Source organism: Mesocricetus auratus, unplaced genomic scaffold (assembly GCF_017639785.1).
Source record: "Mesocricetus auratus isolate SY011 unplaced genomic scaffold, BCM_Maur_2.0 Super-Scaffold_100019, whole genome shotgun sequence".
Classification (NCBI taxonomy): domain Eukaryota; kingdom Metazoa; phylum Chordata; class Mammalia; order Rodentia; family Cricetidae; genus Mesocricetus; species Mesocricetus auratus.
The window spans coordinates 1186591-1204839 of record NW_024429200.1 but is presented as its reverse complement, the minus strand read 5'-3'; the positions used below and the strand labels follow the sequence as shown (position 1 = coordinate 1204839).

The 18249-nt window shown below is 40.8% G+C and overlaps 1 protein-coding gene across 4 annotated transcripts in view; it reads right to left on the bottom strand.

The window, feature by feature from the left end:
* Positions 1-18249, bottom strand: part of Braf (B-Raf proto-oncogene, serine/threonine kinase) — a 125320-nt gene that overhangs the window by 12082 nt on the left and 94989 nt on the right. For all 4 annotated transcript variants that reach the window (XM_040728643.1, XM_040728640.1, XM_040728642.1 and 1 more), the window contains 4 exons: positions 14358-14404; positions 13482-13600; positions 9815-9946; positions 198-332 (listed from right to left, as the gene is read on the bottom strand). In XM_040728643.1, the coding sequence (XP_040584577.1) occupies positions 198-332; positions 9815-9946; positions 13482-13600; positions 14358-14404 (433 nt within the window). The remainder of the gene's footprint in view (positions 1-197; positions 333-9814; positions 9947-13481; positions 13601-14357; positions 14405-18249) is intronic.

The window sequence follows — 18249 nt, the reverse complement described above, 5'->3', positions numbered from 1 at the left end:
AGGTAAGATAAGTCTTAAAAGTCCTGCTAAAGAGCTTGTATTGGGATCCCAAACTCTGCTCAGCCTTCATGAAGTCACTGCCTGTTTGCTCACCTGGATGTGCACAGAGGACCAACTCAGAATCCAAACTGTACCTCTCACTCTCCTGCATCATGCTAAAAATGGGCTTATAAAGGTTAGCATGAAGGTTTTCTTACTTGGGGAAAGAGTGGTCTCTCATCTCTTTTCTTTTTCAGGCACTCTGCCATTAATCTCTTCATGGCTTTTGGACAGTTACTCCGTACCTTACTGAGATCTGGAGATAGATATCCTCGTCCCACCATAAAAATTATCTGAAGGGAAATAGGCAAATCATACACTCTTATTAATAAATAAATATATCAGCAATGCAAATTTAACACCTGTATACTTATGGCATTTGTACTCTCTATATGTACACTGCACTTTGATAAGCTAAGATAAAAACGATGCTAGAATCTGGTCTCCTAACCCATCATAGACTATTGGGAATCCATACCAACAAGATGCAAGCTTGTTTGTTTCATGACCCCAGGCCTGTGGCAAAGTCCTTCTAATACCCCCAGTTCTTGTGTTACTTATGTCTAGTGGAGTTCACTGACAAGGTAAAGGTTCAAACACATGCAGACGATGATATCACTTTTCCTTTACAAAGATTACTGAATACTATTTAATGTTGGGCACCACGGTTGCTAAGTCTTTTATACATGTGTAGCAGGGAACAAAACTGCTAAGCACTTCATAGCAGCCACTTGGCAACTGCAGTTAAGGGCTTTTGTTGTAGCAAGTCTTGGGCCATTTAGCTATGCCACCATCACAAGTATCCTCCAAAGATAGGAGGTCAGGACAGCTGAGGCTAAGTCTTCTGTCCTGCAAGGTAAAAAAGACTTGTCTTCACTAGAGAGTTAGTTTTTCTCATTTTTTTTAACTTTAAAATTCTGGTCCTTTTGAGGGTGGGTAGAGCTCAGTTAAGATTATTGGGTCTCAGGGAAGAGGGGGTCCAAGAGAGAGGATTGTGAGAGGGGCAGATTAGAAAGAAAGTAGGAAAACTCCATTCTAGACAGGGCTGATGGATTTTAGAAACGGACACATGATACTTATTTCCTGTTTGATGTCATAATGATTTCCATTTACCAACCTATTGTAAAGCTTTAATTTTAGTGTAGACTCTGTGACATAAGTCAGCAACAGGTAATAGGGGACAACTGAGACCCTGGAAAGCTCTTAGAGGAGGCCTTCAAAGTGGGGGGAAGAGCCTGGCCTGCCGTCCACACAGGAGAGCGATTCAATATGCTTCCTTAGCTAGTCCTGGAAAGGTAGGAAAGGTGTGCAAACCCTGAAAGGATGAAAAACTTCACATTCTTGGACTCCTACCAATTTTGGTATTGAGAGAATTCTACAAGGTGTAGGAATTGATCCCATGTTACAGATTAGGAATCCAATGCTCCAAGCCAGCCAGCAAAGACTTGCCAAGGTAATACAGTTAGGAAGGCGGCAGCAAGACCATCCAGATGCAGGTCTGCCTTAAACTTGTGTGCAGGCTCAGCACCATCTCTGCCTGGAGTGCTTTCCTGTGCACTCTTCACCAGTCCGGGATCTGAATAAACCAGGGTCTACCTAACCGAGCTAGCCTTTCCTCATATCTTTTCTTTTTTCTAGATTTCCACGTCTAGAAATGATAATGCTCTCTCACCACCAACAGCTGTACTTAAGACTTTATCTAGTTATTAAAATTTGTGAATATGTCGTATCTGTATTCTCTAATGAGACCTGTGATCCTTGGAAAACAGAGGCTGTGCCTGTTACATATATACTTTTAATTATTTTTTAAATCTAGGCTGGAGAAATGGCTCAGTGATTAAGAATACCTTCTGCTCTTGCAGAGGACCTACATTCAGACCCGAGCACCCATACCTTATGTCTCACAAACACCAGAGATTCTAGCTCCAGGGAACTCAATGCCTTCTTCTGGCCCCTATAGGAACTCACATATATGTGCATACACAGAAACAAAATAAATCTTAAATCTGATTTGCCAGAGAACCACTGGCAAATGTGTATGTGTAAAGAATTTTCCTTGTTGCAACTAACCTCTATTTTATAAAAGGCCTTTACATTTTATTAATATAGACTCCAGTACATATCATTACAGGCTATAAAAATTATGGCACATCAAAGACATTTCCAAATACAAACATTTAACTAGGCTGTAATGAAAAAAAATTACTTTCAAAGTTTCTTGGTTTTAATTCTTTACTTTCAACAAAGTTAACTGAATTTTCAGATGACCATTAAAATACATTTTAAAGACAAATTATAGGAATGAGTACAAGTAACAGAGTGTTGTAAAGGAATATTCCTACCCAGAGAGAGGACTGGAACTTTTCCTTCGTTTCCTGGGAAGCCATCACTAAGCCCTCACTTGGGATGTTCCGTGTGGTATTTGGAATCACCCCTGGACTATTAGCAATATAGTGTATAGAGGAGTTTGGGGTTACGTAGCATCAATCTGACTTTTTGAGGAGCTAGAGACTAAGGTCAGCCATAAACAGGCAACTATATCTATGAGACTAACTTAATCAGAAGGGTCAGGGACCTTTCCTGGCTGGCGGTACTCCATGTTACTATCACATATTCCTGCCAGGAGAATTTAGCACTGTACATAACTTCACTAAGAGAAGACAACCGGAAGCTCCACGTGGGAAACTCCTTGGACTCTGCTCCACATGTTTATTCCTTTGGCTGATTTTATCTTCTTTTCATTGTGCTAAGTCAGAACTGTGAGTATAATAGCCTCCAGTGAATATGCAGTTGAGTCCCTGGTATTGGGGACCACTAAAGTCTGCATATTGTTGTAACAAAACACCTAGCTTTCCTATCTACTTATTACTTGAGTAATACTTCTCAATACTCACCTCTCTGAAAAGAAAACAAGGAGAAGATTAATACTAAGCCCTAACTCATTCTATCAACCCCCCCAAAACAAAAAAGTTATTTACCCACATACCCACAAACTGAAGAGAAGATGGGGAGACAGCTCAGTTGATAAAGTAAGTGCTTGGGCAGCCACATAAAAAGGCTGGGCATCACTGGCAGTGGGACCAGGGTTATCCCAGGAGCTTCAGCTGCCCTTTTGGAGCCCACTCTCTTTGGAGGGTGTTGGTCCTGCCTCAGAGCGATGCGCCAGACTGTACTGACTCCCATGGGAAGCCTCACCCTCTCTGGGGAGTGGATGGGGTGGGCGGGAGAGCATGAGGAGGGGAGTAGTGGGAACCGAAACTGGTGTCAAACGAGAACAGATGGTTTACAAATATTGTAAAAAGGCTGGGCATGGAGGATGCACTTTTACTTCCTGTGATGTAGAGGTAGAGACAGGTCCAGGCTCTGGGACTCCCTGGTCAGCCAGTCTAGCCCAATGACCTGGCTCCACACCAACAAGAGATCCTGTGTCAACACACAAGGTGAACAGCACCTGAGGAATGACATCCAAGACTGCACGTGTGTCAACACACAAGGTGAACAGCACCTGAGGAATGACATCCAAGACTGCACGTGGCCTCCACACACCAGCCCTACACATATTTCTGTTAAGCAGGAGTGGCATGCTTGTCATCCTGTACTGGAGGGCAGAGGCAAGGGGATCAGGAGAGCAATCAGGCGGGGCTACACAGCCAGAGTCGATCTCTAAAATGAAACAAATAAAAGCCCAAACTACGCACATTCAATAAAAACTTGTACCTTTTTTTATGCTTTTTTCCCCCGAGACAGGGTTACTCTGTGTAGTTTTGGAGCCTATCCTGGCACTGGCCCTGTAGACCAGGCTGGCCTTGAACTCACAAAGATCTCCCTGCCTCTGCCTCCCGAATGCTGGGATTAAAGGCGTGTGCCACCAACGCCCAGCAAATTTTTACCTTTAAAAAATTTTTTTTAGATTTATTGATTTATTATATATACAGCATCTGTTTATATGCCTACATGCCACAAGAGGGCACCAGATCTCATTACAGATGGTTGTGAGCCACCACGTGGTTGCTAGGAAATGAACTCAGGTCCTCTGAAGAACAACCAGTGCTCTTAACCTCTGAGCCATCTCTCCAGCCCAAATTTTTACCTGTTATGTGACAAAATTTATCAGTTACACACTAATTTCAGCCCAAACTCAGAACTCCTGGCATTGGCCTCTTGGTCCTGTGTCAGTGCTACCAGAGGACACGCATGAAGCCCGTTTTCAGCATCATTCCCCTGTACTGCCTCTACTCTATATCTGAATCCTGTCATATACCACAGAGCTTTGCATGCAGTAGACACTAGTCACATTAATAACTTGTGTAAAATGAGTGTGGTGGAGAACAATGGTAATCCTAGCACTCTGGGGGGAAGCAGGAGGACTAAAAGAAGTACAAGGCTTGACGGTGAGATTTCATTGACAGAACCAGTTACCACACCATCAGAGACCATGCAGCCTGAGAAGTCTCACAGAAAGGCTAACGAAGAGAAAAACTGAGGCACCTAATCCTTGGCCCTGAGTGAGCTTCTGGCTGACAGCATCAACTTGGCAGGTATATGAATGAGTTACTTGGTAAACAAACTTTTAATACTTACTCCAGCTGATACCACATGAAACAGACATATTCTGAGATCAGCTCAAATTACAAGTCTTTATTAAAATTTTTTAATCTTCATTTTCACATGTGTCAGCCTTTTACCTACATGGATATCTGTACGTCACATGTGTGCAGTACCCTCAGAGTCCAGAGAAGGGTTCCCTGGGAGTGGCGTCACAGATGGCTCTGAGTGGCCATGAATGCTGCAAATTGAACCAGAGTCATTTGGAAGAGCAGCTAGGGATCTTAACCACTAAACCACCATCTCCAACACCTCTTATTTGTTTGCTTTTAGACAGGGTCTTAGTGTGTCGTCTCGGCTGACCTAAGACTGACTATGTAGACCAGTCTGCCCTTGAACACACAAAGAGCTATCTGCTCCAGCCTCCCCAGTGCTAGGACTAAAGGCCTTGCCTGACGTTATTTTTTAAAATTTGTGTGTCTGCGTGTGCATGCCGAGTAAACAAGGGTGTCTACAGAGGCTGGAGATATGTGTCTGCGTGTGCATGCCGAGTAAACAAGGGTGTCTACAGAGGCTGGAGATATGTGTCTGCGTGTGCATGCCGAGTAAACAAGGGTGTCTACAGAGGCTGGAGATGTGTGTCTGCGTGTGCATGCCGAGTAAACAAGGGTGTCTACAGAGGCTGGAGATGTGTGTCTGCGTGTGCATGCCGAGTAAACAAGGGTGTCTACAGAGGCTGGAGATGTGTGTCTGTGTGTGCATGCCGAGTAAACAAGGGTGTCTACAGAGGCTGGAGAGCTTCAGATGCCCTGAGCTGACGGAAGTTACAAGCAGCTGTGGACAACCCAGTGTGGTGCTGGGTCCTCTGGAAGGAGATCCATGTTCTTGACTTCTAATCCATCTCTCCAGCCCTCTAGTTTGTTTTAAACCACTATATTGTGGGTGATTTATTATGCACCAACAGTAACTGCAATATACTTAAAGTGTAAGAATTCATGCTTCAAGAAAAAGAAAGCCATGAGGGTGTATACGGTCTGTACATGCAGCTTAAGTGAGTGCAGTATTCATCTTAATGTGATGGAGAAAGCCCTGCAGAAGAGGAAGGCCTGGTAACACAAAACAGATGGCGGAGAGGTGGCTCACAGGTTAAAAGCAGCCATCGCTCTTGCAGACGACCTGAGTTCGGTTCCCAGCATCTATGGTGACTCACATCCATCCCTAACTCCAGCTCCAGGGTATCTGATGTCTTTTTCTCACCTTCTTGGACACCAAGCATGCACTCAAAATACTCAAAATAAAAAACAAACAAACAAACAAAAAAACCCAAACACAAAAAAAATCAGCCTCCATTTCTTTATCTGTTTTTTTGAGACACGGTTTCTCTGTGTAGCCCTGACTGTCCTGGAACCCATTCCATAGAACAGACTGACCTTGAACTCAGAGATCTGCCTGCCTCTGCCTCCTGAATGTTGGAATTAAAGGTGTGAGTAACAACTGCCTGGCTTAAATTTATTTGTTTTTTTTTTAAGACAGGATTTCTCTGTGTAGCCCTATGAAGTGAAGTGATCTCTCTCTCTCTCTCTCTCTCTCTCTCTCTCTCTCTCTCTCTCTCTCTCTCTCTCTCTCTCTCTCTCTTTCTCACACACACACACACACACACACACACACACACACACACACACACACACACACACACACAGCCTACTACCATACTTTTCTACAAAGTAACACAGAGGTGGTTATCCCTTAGAGAGTCAAAAGACCTATCTCAGTACATAATCTGACTTTGATTTATTTTTGAGTCTGTGTGTTCATGTGTTGTATGCCCATATGCACACTGGTGAGAGACTGATGTTGGGTGTTCCCTTAACTGATTTCCACCTTAACTTTTGAGATAGGGTCTCTCATTGAACCTGGAGTTCATGATCTTGCTGGCTCATGATTTTCAGGGATTCTTCTGTCTCTGTCTCCCAGAGCTAGGATTATAGCCACCTGTCAGCATGCAATTTTTGCATGCATGCTGGAGATCTGAATTCAGGTTTTTATGCTTGCTTGGTAAACACTTTACTAACTGAGCTATCTTCCCAGACCCTACGACCTTTAGAACTAAAGTTCTTTAACTCAATCCTCTATTTTCATAATTGACAAAAACAAAACAAAAACCTTGGAGTAAGATGATACAGGTCTTGAGCCCAAGGCCTGCCACTGTATCATACACTTGCAAAACATGTACCCTAAACTACAGAAGGTGAAGGTGCGACAAACGGTATCTCTCTGCACAGGAAGAACGCAGTTGTCCCGTATCCTATGGAAAAGAAGACAACTCACAGATTCTCAAGAACAGGTCTAATCTGAGCGCCCAGGAGACAGAACTCAAAAGGACGGATGGCGCTACCTGCTTGAGGATGGGTGACCAAAGTTATCCTTTCACAACAGGACAGTCCACCTACGGGGCAGGTGAAGACAGCAGGGCACACAGGGCATCAAGCGGCTAAGAGGGGGCGGACGTTCTATTTCCTTTGGACTGGGAAACTCAGAGCTCAACTGTCCTGCTAGGAAGAGCTAAGAGACACATGTCTTGCCTCCTGTTGGTCACTCACTTCTCTCAGAGACAACAGCCTTTGCTTTACTCTCATTTATTATACTCTCATGGGAGACAGAGCACTCCAAATGCCAAAAGCAGATGATACAGAACTCTGGGATGCTTTAGGTTTCTCACCCTGCACAAACACTAATTCCTAATGACCACGGCCTTAAAAGAAGACCTCAAACCTCAGACTAGCAAACTATCTTAGTGGACAAAGGCACCTGTCACCAAGCCTGATGACCCGGATTGGATCCTAGTGACTTACATGGTGGCAGAAGAACCAACTCCTGAAAACTGTCCTTTTATCTTTACATGTATCCTGTGTAACATCCAACCAACAAAGTAAACAAATGTATCAACAAAACAATTCAATCAATTCTCTACCTACCTACCTACCTACCTACCTACCTACCTACCTACCTACCTACCTACCTATCTCTCAGTCAAGATCCTTGTTGGATAAAGATACAGAGGTTCAGTATTCTTGTCTGCTGAGGAGAGCAGCTTCCTCCTCAACATGTTCTTGATGCCATATACTACGTGTCCAGAATCAATAAAGTCATGAACAGCAGACTGAAATTGCTGAACTTGTGAGCCCTTAACAAATGATTACATAAGTACAGGATAACTTAGAACACACTTCGTTTTTTTTTCATTTGCAAATCATGTCTCTTGAATCAAGAATATATTAATGATAGTTAAACTGCATTTGAAAAACAATTTAAAATCAGCAAATATTTGAGTACATATTTCTTTATATAAAAACACAAAGTGATTTATATACAAGTAACAACAAAACATAAAAGGCCACTCAACCAGTAGTCTCTGTGGAAATGAGAAACTAAAGCTACAATTACTAATATGTCTACAAACAAAAAAACCCCATAAAAGCAAAAACACAAGTGGTAACTGATGGGACAATCTAGAACCTCATATGGCGTCCAGGAACCCAAAGTAGTATAGTTTTTTTGGGAAAACCAATAGGTGGTTCTCAAAAAGTTAAGTATCTTTTTATCATTAGAATACATCCTTTTCACACCATTACCCTAGCTGACTACCCCACTGCACCCCAATCTGCCCTGGACTCTCCATTTAAAACGTGAAAATGTTTATTTTAAATTAAATGTACGGGTGTGTATCTGTGTGGGGTACGAGCATGTGTGCGCAGTTGCCCATGAAGGCCAGAAAAGGGTGTCATATCCTCTTGAGTGGGTTGTTAGCCACATACTGTGGGTTCTGGGAACTGAACTCAGGTTCTCTGCAAGAGCAATACTCTCTTAACTATGGAACCATCTCTTTAGCCCTTAGGATCCCCATTTGAAAGCAGTCTTTTATGTAACTATGGGGCAAATCACAGCATGCAGCATAAATACTGCTAATCATTGCTTCTATGGGTAACTATCTTCTAATGACCGGTTTAATTGCCATTACTTTCCTCTCTCATAAACATCCGCACACAATTTTTAAAAACGTTGAAGCATTCAAGGGAATTTTAGTAATGACAATTCATTCACGTTTTGGGAGTTGGTAAACTGGAGTTGGTGGCACACTCTGGAGGTGAAGTTGGGAAGGCCAAGACCTCAAACCCTGCCAGGCCTACAGAATACTACTCTGTTGAAATGTGAGGAGGGAGTGGGGAAGGGACAGAACAAAGAAAGGCAAGCCTAAGGGAGGTACTGTGAGAACGGAGGAGCAAAGCTTTGTGACGTGATACTGGCGGGCGTCACTTGCTAGGAACGAACAGGGAATGAGAACTTAGGAAAAGAAGAAGTACAAATTTACCCTTCTAATGGAATTTTCATTACAGACAAGGCACGACATGATGTGCCCCATTTCATACCCCTTTGCTGTGGGTGTGTGTGACTGAGCACACACGTGTATGCACGTGGGCGGACTGGATAAATGCTGAAGCCGGAAGTGGGAATCAGGGTGTCTTCCTCAATCTCTCCTCCACAGAGTGCACATCAACTCACGCTTCCACTAAACTGGCTGAGAACTGGGCTTTGGGTTCCACTCCAGCACTGAGGTGACAGACATGCCACAGCGAGCTTTTTAAGTGTGTGAGCGTCTGAACCCAGCCCGTCCTGCTCATACAGCAGACAGCTCCAATGCGCCAGCTCCCCAGTCCCTCGTGCTTTGTTTTTATGTTGTAAACAACATCTTAACTCTCGAAGAACTGGATACAAGTATGTTCATAGCCGAGCCCTTGCTCTGACAGTACAAACTGTGATACAATCAAAGGATAAAAGTTTACCGGTGATCACAGCAAAGTTCCTTTTTCCTTTTTTTAAAAGTCAGGGCTGGCTTGGAACTCTAGACCAGCCTGACTTCAAACTCACAGAGAGACCCACCCGCCTCTGGCACCTGAGTGCTGGGATTAAAAGCATAAACTACCACAACAGGCTCCTGAGTTCATTCTTTTAGCTCTACTATAACCAAGAAGCAGGCATTATCTCTATTGTCCCACTATAATTTCTAGTCACAAAATTGGAGATTTCACTCCATTGTAACATTTATGAGCAACATTCCAAGCAAAAGCCTCAAAACTGTCAAAAGCACACAAACATTTCCTAAAGCTGATTACAAAGACCAAGAGCCTTAAGAGAAATACTAAAATAACCCCCAGAGATGATACATATTTACCTGATCCCTGTTGTTGATGTTTGAATAGGGTAGCTGGCCAGTCATTAGTTCGTACAGAACAATCCCAAATGCATACACATCTGACTGAAAGCTATATGGGTTTTTATCTTGCATTCTGATTACTTCTGGTGCCTGTTAGATAAGGAAGAAAAATTCTCATTTATCCTTAAGTTGCTGAATAAAGACTGAAATACAAACTATGATAATAACTAGAGCAACACCTTATTTAAAGAAATCATCTACTATGTCATTCTCCTATGAATGGTCAAAGAAACAAAACCAACTAAGAACAATGGAGAAAAACCTTGCTTTATAATTTCTGAAAGGTGGTTTCAGAGCCGAATTTCCTTGAGGTGTTACTAAAATTTTATAATTTTAACAGCAATCCTCTTTATGAATAAACACCATTGCTGCCATCTGACCATTTCTCAAGACTATCCTATCAGAGTTAGTCTCCACTTCCTACTTTTGATTAGCAAAGAAATACTAGATTTGCACGTATAAAAAGCTTAGGAGTAGGCACAAGCAACTAGTGTCCTTCCAAGTTACATCATAAATGTGTGGTGTAAAAAATGCTAGTGGTGGTGCATGCCTTTAACCCTGGCACTTGGGAGGCAGAGGCAGGAGGATCTCTGTGAGTTCAAGGCCAGCCTGGTCTACAGAGTGAATTCCAGGACTGTTACACAGAGAAACCCTGTCTCAAGAAACCAAAGCAAAAAAGCTTTACTAACAGGAGTAACACACAACAGGTTGACTTTTTAGAAAATTGTACAAAGAAATTTTTAGTTGTTGCTTCTCGGGCAAATAAAGACCAGCTCATATTTACTAAATTTTAACATAATTTAATCATTCGACTGTATGACTCAGTTTCTTATTATATGAAACACAATCATAGGTGAAGAAATAGTGGGTTTCTTCTTTCATTTTGCATCTTTTATGCGGTGTTGTTAGAAAGGAATTGAAGTGGTAAATAGTATTAATGAAATTTTGCAAAAATAGCTGGAGGACAAAGTTACTGGTCTTGGCAAGGCAAGTCTCCTGAAGAATAACAGCACTCAACTATAGCAGCAAGTTAGAACTACCTGTGGAGCCTGCTCAGTGCTGACTACACTCGAGCCCAATATAGAGCATCACAGCCTCCACGTGGGACCCTTGCTTTACTAACTAAGCTTCCACATGAGTCTGCTGTCCACCAAATGTTAAGAAACACTAACGAAGATCTGCGGGAAAACCTGAAGAGAGTCAAAGGACAGCGCTGGAGGAGAATGTTTTCTCTATTTGTTGTTGCCATACATTTTGTTGACAGCTGCTATTTTAGTATGAAACAAACCAGATGCCCTGGAATTGGAGTTTACAGAGAGTTGTGAGTTGCTATGTGGGTGCTAGGAATTAAACCCAAGTCCTCTGAAAGAATAGCCAAAGCTCTTAAGGACTGAACAAGTTCCATATATATATATATATATATATATATATATATATATATATATATATAGTTTTTTTTCTTCTGAAGGCAGGTACCAACTGGAAAGATTTATTCAACAATGAAGTGCATTGTTGGCTATTCTTGCTCTCTTAAAATTCAGCATGGTAGAATAAAAGATACACTCATTGATCCAGGTTATCAACAAAAATTAAATAGAAACATCTTATATAAATATATAAACTAAGGCTTATGATAAAGAACAAACCTAGAGACTGGACCTAGGACGACTCTTGTTAAAATACATGCATTGTTGAAGCATGTGAGTGATCTGTTTTAAATTTTTGCTCGTATAATTTCAGAAGCAAAAATGCTCCCCCCCCTTCTCCTCGGTGCCTTAAAGGAGCCTGAAAGCCAGGACCCAACCATCAAATAGTCTCTTCTAATAAACTAAAAGTTAGGCACATATCAAAGACTTTTACAAATAAACTTAGCTAACTGTAATATGGAATCTAAGAAAGGGTCTGATCTAACATTTCAGATGAAGAGACTCAAGGCTGGTTAGGAAACTGAAGTTACTGGCCAGAGCACAGTTTGCACTTTTCTACTTGTAACTTCATTACTGATCCAAGAACACAACTCAATGTAACCCTGGGCTCATCTCTACTACTTTGGAGAATCTGCTTCTTCAAGACTGCTACATGTTGTTCTGGGAATTTAGGCAAATATGGCTTTGAAAGTCCTCCTGATTTTTGTTTCTAAGAAGGTGACCCAAAAGTATTAGGGCAGATTAATTTACTCTTAGAATAAATCTACACAAAGATATTTAGAACACCTGTATTCCACGAGCTGATGTTTCAAAACTCTTTGGACTCAGGAATGTTTTTATTCAAATATTATCAAAGGTCGGGTTGGAGAGATGGCTCAGTAGTTAACAGCTTTGGCTGTTCTTTCAGAGGTCCTGAGTTCGATTCCCAGCAACCACATGGTGGCTCACAACCATCTGTAATGAGATCTGGCGCCCTCTTCTGGCCTGCAGGCATACATGCAGGCAGAACACTATATACATAATAAATATTAAAAAAATATTACAAAGGTCCTACAGAGCATACCTCTGTGAATATTTAAGATATTAAAACTCAACTGATTATTAATGAAAACTAACTACATTTTCAAAATCAAAGTTTAGTGACAATAGAGTTACAACTCTTTCTAGAGTCTGGCTTAACAGCAGCTAGCTGGAATCTATTGTGTGCTTGTACATTCAGCCAGCTGCAGTGTGTCATTGTGATTGAAGGACAGGAGGAAAACTGGTTTCACAAAAGAAAGAACTTAGGGACCTTCTGAAAGGTCACATGGAACCACTGTGGGTCAACAGCAGGGTTCCCTGAGATGAGTCACAGCCTGCGGCAGTAGCTGCGTTCCCAGCTTCTACAGCCTCTTCTCTACAAAGCAGAAACAAGCAGACAGACCCGTGCAGACAGCACAAAGCTGACTAAAAATATCCCCTTGTCTTTTTCTTTTGTCTTTCCTCTTCCAACTGTCCCATAATTATAAAGTTCTTTCTAGTGCAAAGAAGGTCTATTTCCAATTTAGGCTCAAATAAAAGTGTGAAGCAGCCTTTCTGTTAAGAATAGGTCTCTTAAGACGTGCTTTAAACTGCAGCACCCCCCCCCCCCGCAAAAAAAGCAGGGCACACTGATCATTTGAACATAAAGTTGTTTTCTTTTTTTATTTTTAGACAGGGTCTCACCTAACTCTTGCCAGCCTTGAACTCACAGAGATCCACCTGCCTCTACCTCCTGAGCATTGGGACTAAAGGTGTGCACCACCAAACCAGACAAAGTATTTTAAACAATTTTCAATAACATTAAACATATATGAATTTTGTTTAGAATATACTACAACTAGTTTAGAAATACTTTTTTTAAGACAAGAAAAAAGGTTAAAGACTATATAAAAATAAGAATATGGTTTTATTTTATTTTATTTTATTTTTTGGGAGACAAAGTCCCATTATGTAGCTTTGTCTGTCCTGGAACTATGTAGACCAGGCTGGTCTCAAACTCACGGATATCCACCTGCCTCTGCCTCCTGAGTGCTTCTGCCTGACTTACTATATTGATTTTTGTGAATAATGGGAACTATAAAAATACTGTAGTTAAGATCTTCAGTGACCTTCTAGTAACTAGTCACAAGTTCAAGATTAAAAAACGTGATCAATTTAGAAATAGCCTCAATTCTTACCATCCACAAAATAGATCCAGACAACTGTTCAAACTGATGGGACCCACTCCATCGAGATTTCACTGTGGCTAGACCAAAATCACCTATTTTTACCGTGAGGTCTTCATGAAGAAATATATCTGAGGTGTAGTAAGTAAAGGAAAAAAATAGATCTCATTTTCCTACTAGAGAGAGTGTTTTGAAGATTTCAGGTAACGAGCAAGTTTCTGTAACTCTGTAGTAAGATTTTCTTTTTAAAATATAGTAATTCATAATTCTCCCTAAAGTCATCAAACATGCTTTAAACAAGAATTAGTTGTCTTTAGCTTTTATGACCTGCTTTTGAGATTTCTCAGGCTCGAAATATGTGAGCACAAGGTTAAGGTGCTTTTCTAAGCCTACGGGAGATCTGGAAACTTTCTAATTTAAGTTGGCCCAGATATCCTTTAACACTGCTGGGAAAGTTATACAGGTTCTTTGTTAGAATACGGATGGTATCAGAAGGGATCTGTCTAGACTCAGAGAAAAAAAGAAAAATTGTTTTCCTCATGTCACTGTTACATAATTTTGAACCTTCAGTTTCATATCTCAGTTACTACTCAGCAAGATTAGATGAATTAAGACAGTAACCACAAAATATCCACTTTATAGGGCACATAAAATGTAAGCAAGCAAGACAAAAAGTCCTATTATAATGAAGATGTCCTACAGTGTCCAGTCATACAGAAATGCCATCAGCTTGAATCCTGCCCTATTTTACTCTCATGCAAATCGATTCATTTTCTTTATAGCATATTACACTTAGCATGAAACTGTTTTTACATAACATGAAGACAAAACGCAGAAGAAAAAGTCGGGATGCTTTCAGACTTCGCAGACCAGTTTCAGGAAGGATACTATTACTCTTGAGGTCTCTGTGGATGATTGACTTGGCGTGTAAGTAACTGAAAAACAAAACATCATTTTAACCTGAGTAAGACTGTGAGTAGGACTCTGGCCTCAGAATCTACAGAACATATTTAGGGGTGTAAAGGCTTAAGAGTAATGGTACAATTGAAATTGGTATATTGTGATAACCTCTTTACATAATAACTGATTGTAAATTTAGGATTATAGAAATATACCACTATTATATACAGCCCAAATCCTGTTGCATGAGGACTCTGCATATCTTTTACTAGTTACAAATACAAACCTTTCACTCAGTCAAGCCTATTTATCTATGTCCCTTGAAATACACCTTGGTATTTAATCCCATCTCTTTTAATGTTTCCCTCCTGTATCTGTACCCAAATCAGCTTCCTTCCTATTTTCCACCTATTCATACTAAGATGAACATTATTATTTTTAACAAAGGATCCGATGGAAAGTGATCTTTCATTGTTCAATTATGTAGTAATCAACGCAATAGCTTGATCTTTGTTTTGCTTTGTTTTTTCATGAAATTCCACTAGCCTATGAAAGTTTAGTGAAGACAACTAATGTTAAAGGAGGTATGATATTATTGTTGTTATTATTATTGTCTTTTAGAGACAAGGTTCTCGCTATGTAGCTCTGGATATGTAGTCCTGGAACTTACTACATAGACCAGGCTGGCCTTGAACTCACAGAGATTGGCCTGCTTGTGCCTCCTAAGTGCTGGGATTAAAGGTGTGTGCCACCACACCCACCAGCATATTATTTTATAGTCTGTAAGTCACCTATCCTCAGTTACCCTAAATTATCCTTAAAAACGACTTTAGCTTTAGGTTTTATTTTTATTTATTTCCAAAGCATAGAACAGGGCCTGGCAGGTGTGAAGCATTGAATACATGCACAATAGGTGCAAATTATGTCTTATTACTGGAGAAAATAGATATAAAGGACTTCTGAAATCTAACAGTGACCACATTAAGTCCTAACTTAAAATCAAAGTCATACATGAGTACTATTAAAAATAGACTTATCATTACTCCCTCACTTCATGCTATCTCCTTCACAACATTCTCTACAATTGAAAATGATCTTGTCAGGACTCTGGGCTTCTGCTATGTCATTATCACTATTTTTATAGCAAGAGAAAAGAAGAGGTCAATTATGGGTCTCATCTGCTTTAAAAACTTTTAAAGGCTTATTTTCTTATTTATGTATATGTATGTATGTCTCCCTGCCAGCCACACCCATGCAGGTGCCTGTGAAGGCCTAAAGAGGGTCCTGGATTCCCTGGGACTACAGTTACAGTAGGGAGTTATGAGCTGCCCAATGTGGGTTTGGGAACTCAACTTGCGTCCTCTGGAGGAGGAACAAAGTACTCTTAACTGTGGCCTTGCTAACTCTGCTTTGTAACATTTGCAAAGCCACAGAAAGATAAGAACAGGTGACGACAAAGTCATCCCAGGAAAGAGCTTTCTGTAGGATGGCAAGATCTCAAAGGAGGAGAAAAAGGAGACGGAGCAACGAGAGTGCTGGTTCACAGTGAATTTCCAAAAACATCTGGAAGCTAACACATTCCTCCTTTTGAGGCAGGGTCTTTCTCTTCAGCTCAAGTTGACTTTAAACTCATAGCAATATTGCCTCCACTTCCCAAGGGCTGGAATTATAGACTCAAGCCACCATGCCTAGCAAAAATATTGGCCTTCTAGTCTGAAAGCTACTGCTGTGGTTTTTCTAAATGGACACGATATGTTCATTAAATTGCTTTCTAAGTAATTGCTTATGGCCAGAGAGAAAAGTCGATGTTTGCTTTGCTCAGAATGTAGTGATCAGTGGTGACTAACTGCAGACTCATAACTGGTCACTGTGCTGAGAGTGACTGTTGGTGTTCAGCCACAAACAGGGTATCTCTATCCTCTCCACCAAGGAAGAAAGGGCAAAGAGAACCGGAGGTCTGGAGAACGGAGCAGACTGGTGTGGACACTCATCTCAGGGCATGACTTGGCTGATTATCTTCACAGCATTTGCACGAGACTTGGTCTGCATCAGTATCCTGTCAGAGAGAGGCTGAGGAGGGGGTCATAGGCCAACCACCCCAATAATAAATGAGAGGTCCATACAAAAACATGGAGACGTGAAGAAGAGAAGGAAAGGAAAAGGTATTGTTGATGGATAGCACTAATCACTTCCAGAAATCTGACTGAAAGAAACACAGCAAGAAAAAAGTACATAAAATTTAACTGAGGGTTGAAGAGAGAACATTTTAGGGTCAGGAACTCGGTAGTTTTGATCAAGATACATCTGATTGTTAACTAGTGACATACTGGTTACTAAAAGCTAGACAGGGTAAACCTAGCAGTGTCCAAAGTTATAACAGCTGCTTCAAGTTGATTGTTTAATTCTTTAAAGTGCAAACTGCTTCCCTAATTTTTATCTAGTGTTTTCTAGTGTAGTTTTATCTAGTGTAACCAAAGTTACAAAAAAAGTAGAACAGGTCTGTATAATGGAAGGCTGGAAGGAAAAGGAACTCTTTGCCCTGCTAGAAAAATGGGGTGAGTATCATACCCCAAACCTACACCATACAATACTTCAAAGTAATTACTGCACTAAGCAGTTCTATATAAATTGTTATTATTATTATTATTTTTTTTTTGGTTTTCCGAGACAGGGTTTCTCTGTGGCTTTGGAGGCTGTCCTGGAACTCGCTTGGTAGTCCAGGCTGGTCTCGAACTCACAGAGATCCGCCTGCCTCTGCCTCCCGAGTGCTGGGATTAAAGGCGTGCGCCACCAACGCCCGGCCTCTATATAAATTATTAATAAACATAGTTTACTAAGCTTGGACTAATCATAATGGAAGATGTCAGTAAGTACATAGTTGCCTGGGAGTAAGGAAGGGAGCAACACTAAATAAACTATACTCAGACATGATGCAGAAGTGCATCCATTATTTAACTATGTTAAGATAACTAACATGGATTTCCTTCCTTCCTATCTTCTAAAAACATTAAACTATAATATGTATATGTGCCCAACACTGTGTGTATGGAGTTCAGAGGTCAGCTTAAGGGAGTCAGTTCTCTTCTTCCACTATGTTGGTACCAAGCATTGAACTCAAGTGGTCAGATTGGTGGCAAGTGCCTTTATCCACTAAACAATCTTGGTGACATCTCCTTTCTACTTTTTTAATGTTAGGAGAGCATTACAGCTCTGTGTGTGTGTGCACACACGTGCACGCAGCACTAGGAAAAAGCAAACATGCTATCAATTAAATAAATACTACTCTCTCTTGACAACATTTTCTTGTCAGTCTCCTTCCTTGGAGAAAGTGTGTGTTTACAGAGTCTATTCATACAGCTGTAAAAGCACTTGGTAAAATCTGTCTTTGTTCTGCATCTTTCAAAATCTTACACAAGATTTACCCTTTCAACATTCTTTGAAGAGCCTAAGATGATGTGCCAAACTTGATCTGACCAACACAAACTAGGCTGAGATTCTCATCTTTATCTCCCTTGTGGCAGGCATAAAATTTATAATCAAGAGCCTATTAATTCTAGGAACCCTATAAGACTGTATTAATTACAACCCTACAATAATTTTTCTTAGCCGAGCATTGGTGGTGTACGCCTTTAATCCCAGCACTTGGAAGGCAGAGGCAGACAGATCTCTGTGAGTTCGAGGCCAGCCTGGTCTACAGAGTGAGTTCCAGCACAGCCTCCAAAACAATACAGAGAAATCCTGTCTCGAAAAACAAACAAACAAAAATTTCTTGAATTGCTTCTATAAAATACTTCCTTGATCCCATATTTATATATTCTCTTCTTTGTAGCTAGATAGGATTTTGTTTTGAGACATGGTCTAAAATTTTATCTTATTAGAT